Source organism: Ictidomys tridecemlineatus, chromosome 7 (genome assembly GCF_052094955.1).
Source record: "Ictidomys tridecemlineatus isolate mIctTri1 chromosome 7, mIctTri1.hap1, whole genome shotgun sequence".
In the NCBI taxonomy this organism is placed as follows: domain Eukaryota; kingdom Metazoa; phylum Chordata; class Mammalia; order Rodentia; family Sciuridae; genus Ictidomys; species Ictidomys tridecemlineatus.
Genome location: NC_135483.1, coordinates 3,157,717 through 3,169,887, shown reverse-complemented (window position 1 = coordinate 3,169,887; position 12,171 = coordinate 3,157,717). Strand labels below are relative to the sequence as shown.

The following is a 12,171-nucleotide window of genomic DNA, read 5'->3' as shown; positions in this document are numbered from 1 at the left end:
CACTAGGAGTCTTTAAGTATCTGATTTATTTGGTATCTGTTTCATAGTTCTCTAAATAATTGCTCTAAGTATTATAGTGTATGCTTCATTAATAAGAGCTATTAGTTTAGGTATTAATGTAGGAAGTCTAGAAAAACACAATTATTTAAAGCAATTATTTTGCAAATAACTAAAGTTTATAAACACAGGGGCACTATAAAATTGTTAAACTTTATGCTTTGAAAGTTTAAGAGCTTTCCACTTTATTATAGTCTTATCTCTAGATTATCATTGAGCTAAGAGAGTTTAAAGAGGTAGTAGTTTCTAAAAAACAATTTCAAAATCAGATGACATGGAATCAAGGCTGAATATATCAGCATAAACTTGAGAGTATGTGCCTTAAATATGAGTTATATAAGATCAGTGTCTTGGCAGGCTGTTGAGGCACACAGAAAGAAAACACCCTCTAGGAATAGAATAGATTGAATTTCAATTCAATTACCCACTTGGTCCTTTGATTTATTTCCCATAAGAAATTCATCCAAATCAGGGCTGTATATATTCCATTAGTGAAATCACTAATAGAACAAATCAAAAGCCAAATGTCTTAAGACCTTCCCCTGGGAGATCAAATTGTATAAATCAATTGTATATAAACATTATACCAACATTTTAGATAGTTGTTTTCCTCTTTAAAATCAATTTAGCTAGTAATTCCATTGATTTAACAGAATGAGTAAACCAATGATAAATAGTTTAAAATAAGTTAACTGAAAACTGAAATGTCCCGTATCATTCCACGGTTGCAATTGCAAGCAAATGCAGTTATTTCAAAGGAATCCTGTTACCTTCATCTATTCCATAGTTTTCTGTATTGCAATTAAGAGAGAAAAAAATTGAAGACCTTGCTTAGAAATAACTAATAGCAATTAGGTTAACAATAAAAACTTGGAGAGTATATTTCAATAATATTCACTTCATTATTTTAAACTCAAATATGAATAAGAAAAGAGATCTAAACAAGTAAAAACTTTATATCTTTGAGTTACCTTGATGTTTTTAATGTAATGTCTTTAAATCTCTATCTCATAAATTCCCATTTTTCAATTCATTTTTTGTGAGGTTTGGGTAAAAGGTAGTCATGTTAGGAATTTACTGTTAAACTATAAATAATAAGTAAATAAATTATATATGTATATATAAATGTGAATTCTCTGTAGGAATGTACAAATGACTAAATGGTCAATCAAAACACTATCCTTAATCTTAAAAAAACATTTTTCCAAATTGCCATTGGCTATTAAAAAATATACACTAATTTTCAGATCTTGCCTTGGTTTTAATTACTCTGATAAAACAACCCCCCACCCTCCATACTGGGGATTGAACCCAGAGGTACTTAACCATTGTGCTAAATCTCACCCCGCCCCGCCCCTGTGAAGGCTGGCCTTGAACTTGTGACCCTCCTACTTTAGCCTCCAGGGTCACTGGGATTTCAGGTGTAGGCCACCATGCCTGTTGTGACTGGTGACTTTTGGCAGGCCAGTGTGGCTTGCCCAGGAAAATACCTGCCTTAGAGGTCTACTTGTTTCTCTTTATTTTTGTAATGTTTCCTCATTACATATACAACTCAAATGAGAATACTTTAAAAAATATTTACAAAATAGGATAAAGAAACTAAAATACTTAGTTCTACTGATATCGGGGCATTTGGATTTCAGGTAAAGCTGCTCAGGCTGCCTTAAGAGGTGGGATTAAATTTAAAATTTTTTTTCCCCTTGTTTTTTTTACAAACATGAAATTTCAAGGACTTATCCAATTCAAGAGCTGGGGACAATATTCTCCAAGGCAAGGGCTGGGGCATCTACAGATTTCCCTCTGAACAGACAAAGAGGAGAGCACCTTGCCACTTCCAGGTGGCAGGAACTCATCCAGAGGTTCTGTGTCCCACACAGACACCACAGAGGGTATGGTCTAAAGGCTGGAAGCTGCTGCTCAGTCAACCACACACAGCAAGGCATGATTTCAAGGGGAAGTGTAATTCTTTGCATATGTATGTGTGTACTAAACCTTTAAAGAATACTAATTATCTACAGAGAGTAAGTTCTCTAATAAATGTTGCTAAGCAGCAAGAAAACAAGACTACAAAAATACTCTATCTAAACAACATTAATTATTTCATTTTAGGCTTCTGGTCTTATAGGAGTGCATATATAGAATTCGTAAGGTTGAAAAGAACACTTCTGTTAAGCACACAATAAAGTTTTCAAAGGACAATAAATACCCTAAAACCTATAGGCACCTATAGGTTATATACCCTATAACCAACCTCAGCAAATACAGAGAGAAGAGCACTTACTTGAGGGCATGGTGTAAGTATCTTCTTCATCGATTATCTCGGCATAGTCGTCCGTCTCTGTACAAAAGGAAAACAGATATGTTGGCAGAAGTTAAAGACTTGACCTCTTGGCCTTTGATACAATTTAAAAAGGCAAAACGATCTGTCTACACCCTCTACCATGCTGAAATATTCTTAAAATACTCAAATTTTGCTCACAAATGAGTCATTTATGGAAATAAAAGTGACATCACTGTCAATGTAAATAATACAGACTTGTTTCTCAGACAGCAAACAGGCTAACACAGAAAGCCCTTGTTAAGAAAAAAAAAAAAAAAAGGAAAGAAAAAAAGACAAAGAGATAACCGCATGATCCAAATCAACCAACCTGTGCTGGCTGCTGAACTTCCCTCTACATACCATGTACATGCTTAGAACCATGCTTCTGGCTACTGGAGTCTCCCAAATAAGACTGGCCCCTCTAGAGACCAGGAAGTTTTGATTTTATTAATGACAAGACTCAACAGCATATTCTGAAACTTTTCTTTGAGGGAATAAATGGTAGCCTGAGTTTTGTGGGGGGAACTGGGCTGACTTATTTCATTTGTTCCAGATTGAAAAACGCAGGGATTTATCTTCTGTATTTGCGCTCACATATTTCAAGAAGTATGCCAGTGTCAAAAAGCTAAAAGACGGCTCGGGTTATGGCTCAGTGGTAGAGCGCTTGCCTCACATATGTAAGGCACTGGATTTGATCCTCAGTACCACATTAGAAAAAAAAAAAAAACCAAAATAAAGATATTGTGTCTCCATGTATAACTAAAAAAATATTTAAAAAATATAAATAAATACAGCTAAAAGAGCCAGATGTGGTGATGCACACCTGTAATCCCAGAGACTCAAGAAGCTGAGGCAGGAGGATAGCAAGTTCAAAGCCAGTTTCAGCAACTTGGTGAAGCTCTAAGTAAATCAGTGAGACCCTGTCTCTAAATAAAATACAGAAAGGGGCTGGGGATGTGGCTCACTGATTAAGCACCCCTGGATTCACTCCCAGTATCAAAAGAGGAAAAAAAAAAGAAAGAAAAAAGGAAGGAAGGAAGGAAGGAAGGAAGGAAGGAAGGAAGGAAGGAAACATGTTAAAGTGAGTTATTTTTTGAGACAAAGTCAAGGAGTTCCAATGTTTCCACTGACTCCTTCCTGTAAAGCAGGATTTTAAAAGCCTACCACTGCACTAATGGGGACATTTCAAAGCACTCATCTAGGGGATAGCTGTCACTCCAACAGTACTGCGCTAAAACACATTACTCTCCTCTTTCTGGAAAAACAGAACCCTTTGCTGTTTTTAGTGACCATCCTGGAGGGACACTAAGCTCTAATTTTTTAAAAATTATAGATAAACACAATACATTTATTTTTATGTGGTGCTAAGGATCGAACCCAGGGCCTCAAACATGCTAGGCAAGTACTCTAACACTGAGCCACAGCCCCGCCCCACTAAGTTCTCTCAAAAGAGACCTGAGGGATGACTGTAGGGCCTGAGCAGCCAGCACCTCCTGCTGCCTGTGCTGCCCTCAATACTTCACTCAGCTGCAGAACCATGAAAGCTGAGCTGGAGCCTGCAACTGGAAGAATTCAATTCTCAATGTGTATCATCATTAAAATGACTATGAAAATTCTGGCTGGCAGAGTGTAATGTTAATAAATCAATTCTCTTTTAGACATTTATCATATGTAAACGATTATGGAGAGGTGAATATTATGTATTATTCTTTCATGTTTATTAAGTAATGCTACTTTGGGGATTCAAGAAAAAAATTCCAAACCTTCTATTCTTTCATTTCCATATTTCTCCCCCATCAACACTCACTTCTCCCCTTTTATGGCAGTGCTGGCTTGAAACCCAGGGCCTCACACATGCTAGACAAGCCTCTACCGTTGGTGCTACATCTGAGCCCTTTGATGATTTTTATTTTGAGACAGGGTCCTGCTAAATTGCCTAAGCTGGCCTTGAACTGCCTCAGCCTCCCGAATTGCTGGGATGACAGGCGTGTACCACCAGGTCTGGCCCATCTTTTCTCTTCCTTCTCCTGTTCTCAAGAGAGTATGAAGAACAGTAAACTGGCAAACTGTAGGCCTGCAGCCTTGCTCCTGTGTAAGATGGTTTATCAAAAGACCTTGTGGGAAAAGATCTGGAGCTGCAGAGGGAACTGCTCAGGTACCCGTAACAATCAGGACTAAGAGGGGAAGAATCTACTGCATGAGCCGAGATGATAGAGGCAACACAAGCCCCAGATGAGTACCTGCTCATCACTGTTTCTTTTCATCCTGTAATTTAGCAGGCTCAACCTCCTGACAATGCCCCCAGAAAATGAACGCCACCAAGACTGCCTTTCCACAGACAGCAGTCTCAGCTCCCTCCCTGCCTTCTTTCATGCAGAATGGTATGTGCCTCTGGCTGGCTCCGGTGGGGCAGGTCTTGGGAGAGCTGCTCAGACTCCCACCTCTGCTGTCCTTCCCCAGGGGCCCTGGTCCCCGATTGTTCAAGGCTCTGACAACTCTGCCCTCACTCTCAGTCTGACTCAGCAGATGCTGCAGACTCCATGGGAGCCTGGGAAGACTAGGCGTGTGCTGCCTGGAGAAGAGTATAAGGCTAGTAAGCACAGCAATAGCCACAGCCCACCCGAGGCTACCACCTCTAAAGCTCATCTTGGCTCAGAGCCAATTCTGGTTTCAGCCAAGTGCCCCATCTATTCAGAGACCTCTCCCCAAACAAATCTGCCCTATCCCCATGTTCTTGATCATGTTCCTTGACTTATTGTCCTCTGACTTTAAAAATTTTTTTCCCTGCTTCCTTGTAACTGGTCTGTATGGCTCTTGGGAACAGAGTGCCCCTGGAGCAGAGCCTTTGTGCATCTTATTTACCTGTGTTCTCAGCATGGAAAACAGTGAATAGCTCAGAGCAGGTGCTCAGGAGATACAGCTTCTCAAGAAAATGAGTGCGCTGATAGACTGAGTGGGTGGCACATCCCCAGAACAAGGGACAAGGCACAGTGCACATGTGACCGCTTGAGAGTTGCTTCCTGACTATGGGTCAGGTATGCTCTCATGTGCACAGTGAGAGCACAGTGCCCGTGCCAGGTTGTCGTGAGGACTGTAGCGGGTGAGTGAGCATGAAGCTGAGGTGTGCCCTGTACCCACAGACTGCCAAGGAGGAACTGCTCCTCTTGTGCTGTCGTGTTCCTGTGAAGATTCTGAGAGGGGCTGGCAGGTCTCTGTGATGACCCTTCCAGTCAGTCTTAGTGTGGCTCAAGTACCTTTGAGGACTGTCTCACAAACCTCAAGCAGAGGTTCCACCCTTGAAATAACTCTGAAATTTTTTAAAGAGTGATGAGACTACTACAGGAAATCTCTGGGGAACTCACTGGCCCCCTGGGAATTAGCCACAATACTTGGGGCAGATGTATGCTTTACGACACCAAGAGCACAGAGAATGATTACTTCATGAACTACATGGGTCGGTTCTTAAGAAGCTGAGTAAGCACCAACAGGCACACGGGACTATGAAGCTTTGCAGTTTCTATATAGGAGTTTCAAGTGGCAGTTCTTGGCATATTTCTCTTAAGAATTATTGATATTGATTTGGTTATATTTTTTCTCCTGGCTTTTAGGTTCATGGGATACTATGACAGACATTGAGGTGAGAACCTTTTCTCTTTTTGCTGTGCTCAGGGCCTTGGGCCTGCTGGGCAAGCACCCTACCACTGAGCCACATCCCCAAGTCAGAGATATTTTTACACACTTATGGGCCCTGATAAATTGGAGGCCAGCCTTAGACTGTTTCCTCCACCCCCAAATAATGGTATCATAGAGGGACAATACAGGACAAAGGAAACAGTCAAAGATCTGTTAGACAGCATTCTCTACTTCTGATAGGGACTGTCAGCTTTGGTAGGTGACAGTGTCCAAGGGCTCTTGCACTGTGGCTTACTCCTCAGCAGAGTGCTCTGGGGGCACAGTTGTCACTTCCTATTTCCCAGGCAGAAGGCTTAGGCACACAGATGTGCAGCTTTTCAGGACCCTGCTCAGGGGTAGCTTGTACTCAGCCTGGTGGTGAGCACAGAGCCTAGTTTGCAGTGCTGCATGGTCCTTAATCACCTTTCAACCAGACTCCCTTTACTTTGAAACTACCACAACTTCCTATAGACATACTTCCTCCCCCCACAGGGCTGAGTGCTACACCAAGGATGCTCACAGGAGGGCTCATCTATGCAGGGGTCCCACACTGCCATCACAACACAGGAGCAGAGGCAAAATCTTGAGCAAGAGCATTCTTTCACTTAGCCCTGAGGAAAACCCCTTTGCTTTAGCTTATAAAATCTCACTTCTTTGGTGGCTTAGTGGTGAACCTGGGAGATGCCTGGCCCAGGAGTTAAAGGCTTAAAGAGAAACATTAAAAGCTGGGCGTGGTGGCACATGCTTAAACTCCCAGCTTTTGGAAGCGGAGGCAGAAGGAGTGCTTGAGTGCAGGGGTTCAAGGTCAGTCTGGGCAAACTAGGGAGACCTTGACTCAGAAAAAAATGAATGATAAAAAATATATAGAAACATTTTAAAAAGGAGAATCCTAAAATTTAGATAACATTAGAATTTTACCAAAATTATAAGTTAGATGAACAATTTGTTAAAAGGACACTAAGAGTTAAGCAAATAGGGAGGAAATTACTAAGTTGTCATTTCAGAGCAAGGTTAAGAAGAGAAAGTCACTACTAACTGATCAGCATGCACAAAGACATTAAAGGTTCATGGTCTGTCACTTAAAGAGCCTAATGCCTCTGGAGGTGCTATCAGGAGATTGGTTTGGTGTCTGGGAGGGATCCATCTGTGGAGAAAGCGTACTATTGCCTGGTTTATAAACAAAAGGAAACACAAAAGTCTTTGAGCTCAGAAAGTTCCCAAGCACTGAAAACCTGTGAAATTTTTCAGTTATGAAGCAGAGAGCGGGACCTGTCTCCACATTTTCTCCTGTTTTCTGGAGGCAGCAATTCTGACAACCTGCTCCCTTGCCTGGCTTCCCCACTGCTCCCAGAGGCATGGGGCTAAGCAAGAGGGGCAGGAAGTCTGAGGCACTCTCAACCACTAACATCTGCACAGGGCCCAGGCTACAGGCGACTTGCGAGGACTAACCAGTATCAGTCTTCTATCCAACCGGCATAACTCAGATGTGCCATGGAGTCTGCAGGCATGTGAAGCAGAAGATAATTCTTTTCTAGTAACCAAGATAACTCCAACTTTGCTTGGCAGTATTATTTAGCCACACTACCTAGGCCAGGGACTGGCATTCTTTTTCTATAAGGCCAGACGGGAAGTGTGTGAGATTGTGCGGGCCACACACTCTGGGGGCAGCACTCGGCTTGGCCATTTGCACCACAGTTAGCAACTGGGGAGGACACCATGGAAGTACAGGTGTGGGGCCGTGTTCCAACAGAACTTGACTTATGGGTGCTGAAACTGGGATTTTTACATAACTGTGATGTCACAAATCTAGCTAGCTTTCTTTTGATATTTTCTGTGAAACCATTAAAAAATGTGACCACATTGCTAGCTCAAGAGGAAGTACCAGAACAGCTGGGTTCTTAGGCCTTAGTTTGTGGACCCCCAACCAATACCAACTGAGTCAACCCTTAGGATGTGGGTGTTTTTGTACGATAGGTTAAGTATACTTGCCCTGGCTAATTCACAGTACGAAAAGTTCTAGTGTTGGGAAATTACATGAAAACATTTGCATTCTGTCAACCTATAGTAACAACCCTTTGTCTGTAGATATTTAAATCTGTATGCTTCACAGTAATCCTATAACCACCCTGGGACCCCTTTTACTGATGGAGATGCAGGGGATGAACAATCTGCTTCAGGTCACTCAAGTCACCTGGTGACAGGATGGAGCAGAAGACAAGGGTGACACTGGAGCCCAGACCTAGCTACTCCTCTCTGATCCACAGGCTCTTTGTCTGCAAACAGGGCCACCCAGTGCTATTCCCGACTGCTGTGAGCAGGAATCACGTAGGTAAGGTGCTTGCACATAGGAAGCTCTCAATGACGTAAACTTCGGACTTTATCACTACCAGGGATTGATTTAGAAAGGAAGCTCAGATCTTCTGGCTTCAAATCCTGTGAAAAACACACACTTTCAGATGAGAGTCATGTCGTGGCCTTTCCCCGAGGCCACGAAGCTCATTCTATGTAGGGGTCCCACACTGCCATCCCAACACAGGAGCAGAGGCAGAATCTTGAGCAAGAGCATTCTTTCACTCAGCCACGAGGAAAATACACTGTCCACTTTGCTTTAGCTTATAAAATCTCACTTCTTTGGTGTGAAGGACCATAAAGTTCCATGCAGACAGCACAGACCGAGAAATGTAAGACTCTAAATGTGATTTTAAGTTTTCGAGCTTATTAAGTGCTATCAACAGTTTGGAGGGACAACCATTATCATTATTGCTGGTATTTTCCCTTACTGTTAGTTTGCAAGACTCTAAAATCATTTTCACTCTTTCCTTTCTACTACCTCACTCTGATCTAGGAATCATTAATACATACTCCATACCTGCTATAGATGGAGAATGTCTGAATCTCTATCACTGTTTTCAAGTGTGACTAATTTTGCTGAAATATGCATTGACAATTTTCTAAAATGCTAAAATTTTAACTTAAAAAAATCTAGAAAACTCACTATGAACATACAACTCAAATTTCCTGCTGTGATGTGATTAGCTAATAACTAGTTACACCTTCCACACACCACCCTGAACAACCCTTATCAGACCATGTTCTTGTGCCATTTGTCCTTGTTTCTGTTGTATCAAAACCACATTTTGCCTTTCATTAAATACTGGACTGTACTTATTTCCATAAATAATTATCATAGCAGTAACACAAATGTGAAAATAGATTTTACCGTCCCCACTAATTTCATCTGCAGATCCAGGTGGCATGCAAAGAAAGGGGGAGCAGGGAACAGAGGGAAGGAGAGATGGGAGAGGAGAGAAGAGAGGGAGACACTATTAAAATGACAAGTTGATCAAATCTCGAGAAAAGTAACAAAATCACCCCACCCAGGTCTAATTCAAAAGGCAAAAGACTGTAGTCATATGTTACTTGAACTGACTGATATTATGTCAAGTTTTAAGATATCAAAATGTTATACCAAGTTACACAGTAATAGACTTTTAAATTAGTTTCTACTATAGTAAGCAAAATGAATTACATGTTAAAAAATGTTTCTACTTCCCTCAGGGAGAATTTGTATCTTTTTAGATAAAAGACAAACCAGTCGTTACATGTATGTTAAAAGATAAAGGGGAACCCGCCTGGAATAAGCCTACTGCAGTGCGCAGCAGGATTCAAACACCACATGAGAGTCTAGGCCAGGCCCACTGCAAACCACAGGGAGTACAGTGCTCCCAGCTCTGCGAACAAGTAAGGATCCCCTTTAAATGTGTATGAAACAACAAATTTTATTACCAACATTCTGGAGAAATTATTGTTTCAACAATTGTAAGAAAATCATTGCTTTCCTAGAAAACCCTCCCAACGGCAGAGCTGGCCCTTCTCTGCAGCATCCTGAGCACAGAAAGCAGACACAGGTGATTCTAAGCGCTCCTCCTCATTCAGGTGCATGCTGCGTTAGGAGACCCATAGTACAAGGAACGTGGTCCTGCCCACCCCTGTGGGAAAACACTCAGAACGCAAAGGGGACAGGAAAGCTACTTTTTGCCCTTTCATGCACTTGGAAACCAGCAAACAGGCAAACAAAAGTCTATTACTCAAGAGAGCAGCTCCAAGATTGTGAGACAGCAAACCTCCCCCAGTTATCACCTCTGGACAGCAGACACCACACACACTGACATTCAGTAAAGCTAGGAGCTGCTGAGGACAGTCTCTAAGCATCAGTTAGAGAGTTAGCTTTGTGGTGCTGTGGTTAGCAAGGGACCCTATGCAACAGAGTGCAGTACCGGCAGGAGAAGGTTCATGGGAACAGAAGACCAAAGGGAGAAAGCGCCTAGCTTTCTTAACTTTATGTTGGCAGTGACTGACTCCTTTACAAAGAGGCAGAGGAGGAAAGAAAAAAAAAAAAAGAAACAAATTATTTCAATACAAAAGATAAACTGTTACATTTTTAAGGCACATCTATAAAAATAGACACAAATTTGCAAATATTTGTATTTCACTACTGCACACCTTACTTTGTACTAGCACTGACTTACAGCTTATAAAATAAACGCTACTATTTTAAGATCTAATTTTCTGTCTTAGCAAAGGTTAGCACTGGATATGGAAGACACAATGAAACTCTCCTGATCTGCACAGTCAGCCACTGACAGTACAAATATACTTACAAACCACAAAACCCAAACAAAAGAAATAATAAAAACCAATAGTAATTCAAGAATCAAGAACATTCAATATTCTTGTGATAATATTCAACAATAAAGAAAAAAATGTAGAAAACTAGCAGATCCTGATTTTGTGAAAGAGTTTTATGTGCAATTTACTCTACATTCTCAGTGGAGACAGAGACTCGCAGATCTGGAGTACCTTGTATACCCTGGTGAGGAGGGTATTTGAATACACAGGCAGCACACCTTCCTCATTTACTCACTTGCCCACTCATGTACTGCGACTCATTTGAGAGGTGTCCCACTCTGATTTTAGCAGTGAGAACACGGAGAAGCAACGATTATGGATGATAATAGCAGCAGTGGACATGCCAATGAAGTTCAAGCAAGGGATGGAGCTTTGAGCAGCTGAACGACCCAGGCAGCAGGAGATGCAGAGGGCATCAGTGGTGAGTTGCCACTTACAGCGTGGGCCTTGGAGGAGGCAGGCCAGGACTGTCTGGCCATCAAGATGGCAATGATCTCACTGGCAGTACCAATATACAAGAAGCAGAAATGAAAAGAACTAAGAATACTTTGGTACTTTTCAAATGATGTATTTTGATTCCAAGGACACAATCTCACTGCTTGGTTTGAAAAGCTACCTTTTTCACAGACCAGAATCCTGGCCCTGCAGGTGATGGCCTAGGAATGCCACTCTCCCTGTGATACTGGTGAAGAAGATGGCCTGAACTGACAAATGGATGCACCAGAGTTGGGGGGGGGGGATCAGGAGGCAAGAGCTATGTAGGATACCCTGGATGGAACAAGAATGTGCACTGTGGACAAGGGCATTCTGTCAATATTACATGTGTCAATTTTGTTAATTCTACTCTGATATGATGATGTCTTTGACCCTAAGAAATATACATTGAGCTACAATTATCAACAGTGCATTCAAATAAACAATATATGATACTTCATTTTTATTATTCCTACAAACATTCTCCAAGAATAAACTCAGGAAAAATAAAAATATAGGGAGCATGGGCTCTGTTTCAGATAATGTCTGGATTCAATCATTGGCTCCACCACTCATTACCTGACTGTGGGAAGGCAACCCTACTTTCATTTCTCAGTTTTCTTACCTGTTCAACAGGGTAGTAACAAGCTGTCCCAGATAAAGAGCTGAAGGAAAACTTTCTGCTAATGGTAAGTGAGTGGAAGGAGCTGGACAGGGCAGAGATGGTGAGCATGCACACCAGCAATGTCAGGGCAGGGCCTGGTCATTAAGCAATGAGGACACACATGTGGGGGACCTGGAGCTGGTCATGGACACTCAAGGAATAAGCGAGAAAAACAGGAAGGCACAGTTCGAGAGGGTTTTCTTAAAGTGAAACTGCAGCTGGGTGCAGTGGCACACACCTATGATCCCAGCTACTAGGGAGGGTGAGGCAGGGCAACCACAAGTTGAAGGCCAGC

General features: G+C 41.8%; 1 protein-coding gene across 19 annotated transcripts in view; it reads right to left on the bottom strand.

Moving 5' to 3' along the window:
- Positions 1 to 12,171, bottom strand: part of Ptk2 (protein tyrosine kinase 2) — a 238,148-nt gene that overhangs the window by 63,148 nt on the left and 162,829 nt on the right. For 7 of the 19 annotated variants that reach the window (XM_078016629.1, XM_078016638.1, XM_078016631.1 and 4 more), the window contains 4 exons: positions 10,327 to 10,410; positions 9,270 to 9,287; positions 2,339 to 2,395; positions 828 to 848 (listed from right to left, as the gene is read on the bottom strand). In XM_078016629.1, coding sequence (XP_077872755.1) covers positions 828 to 848; positions 2,339 to 2,395; positions 9,270 to 9,287; positions 10,327 to 10,410 — 180 coding nt within the window. The remainder of the gene's footprint in view (positions 1 to 827; positions 849 to 2,338; positions 2,396 to 9,269; positions 9,288 to 10,326; positions 10,411 to 12,171) is intronic. The other 12 variants (XM_078016637.1, XM_078016632.1, XM_040293591.2 and 9 more) reach the window with 5 other exon arrangements.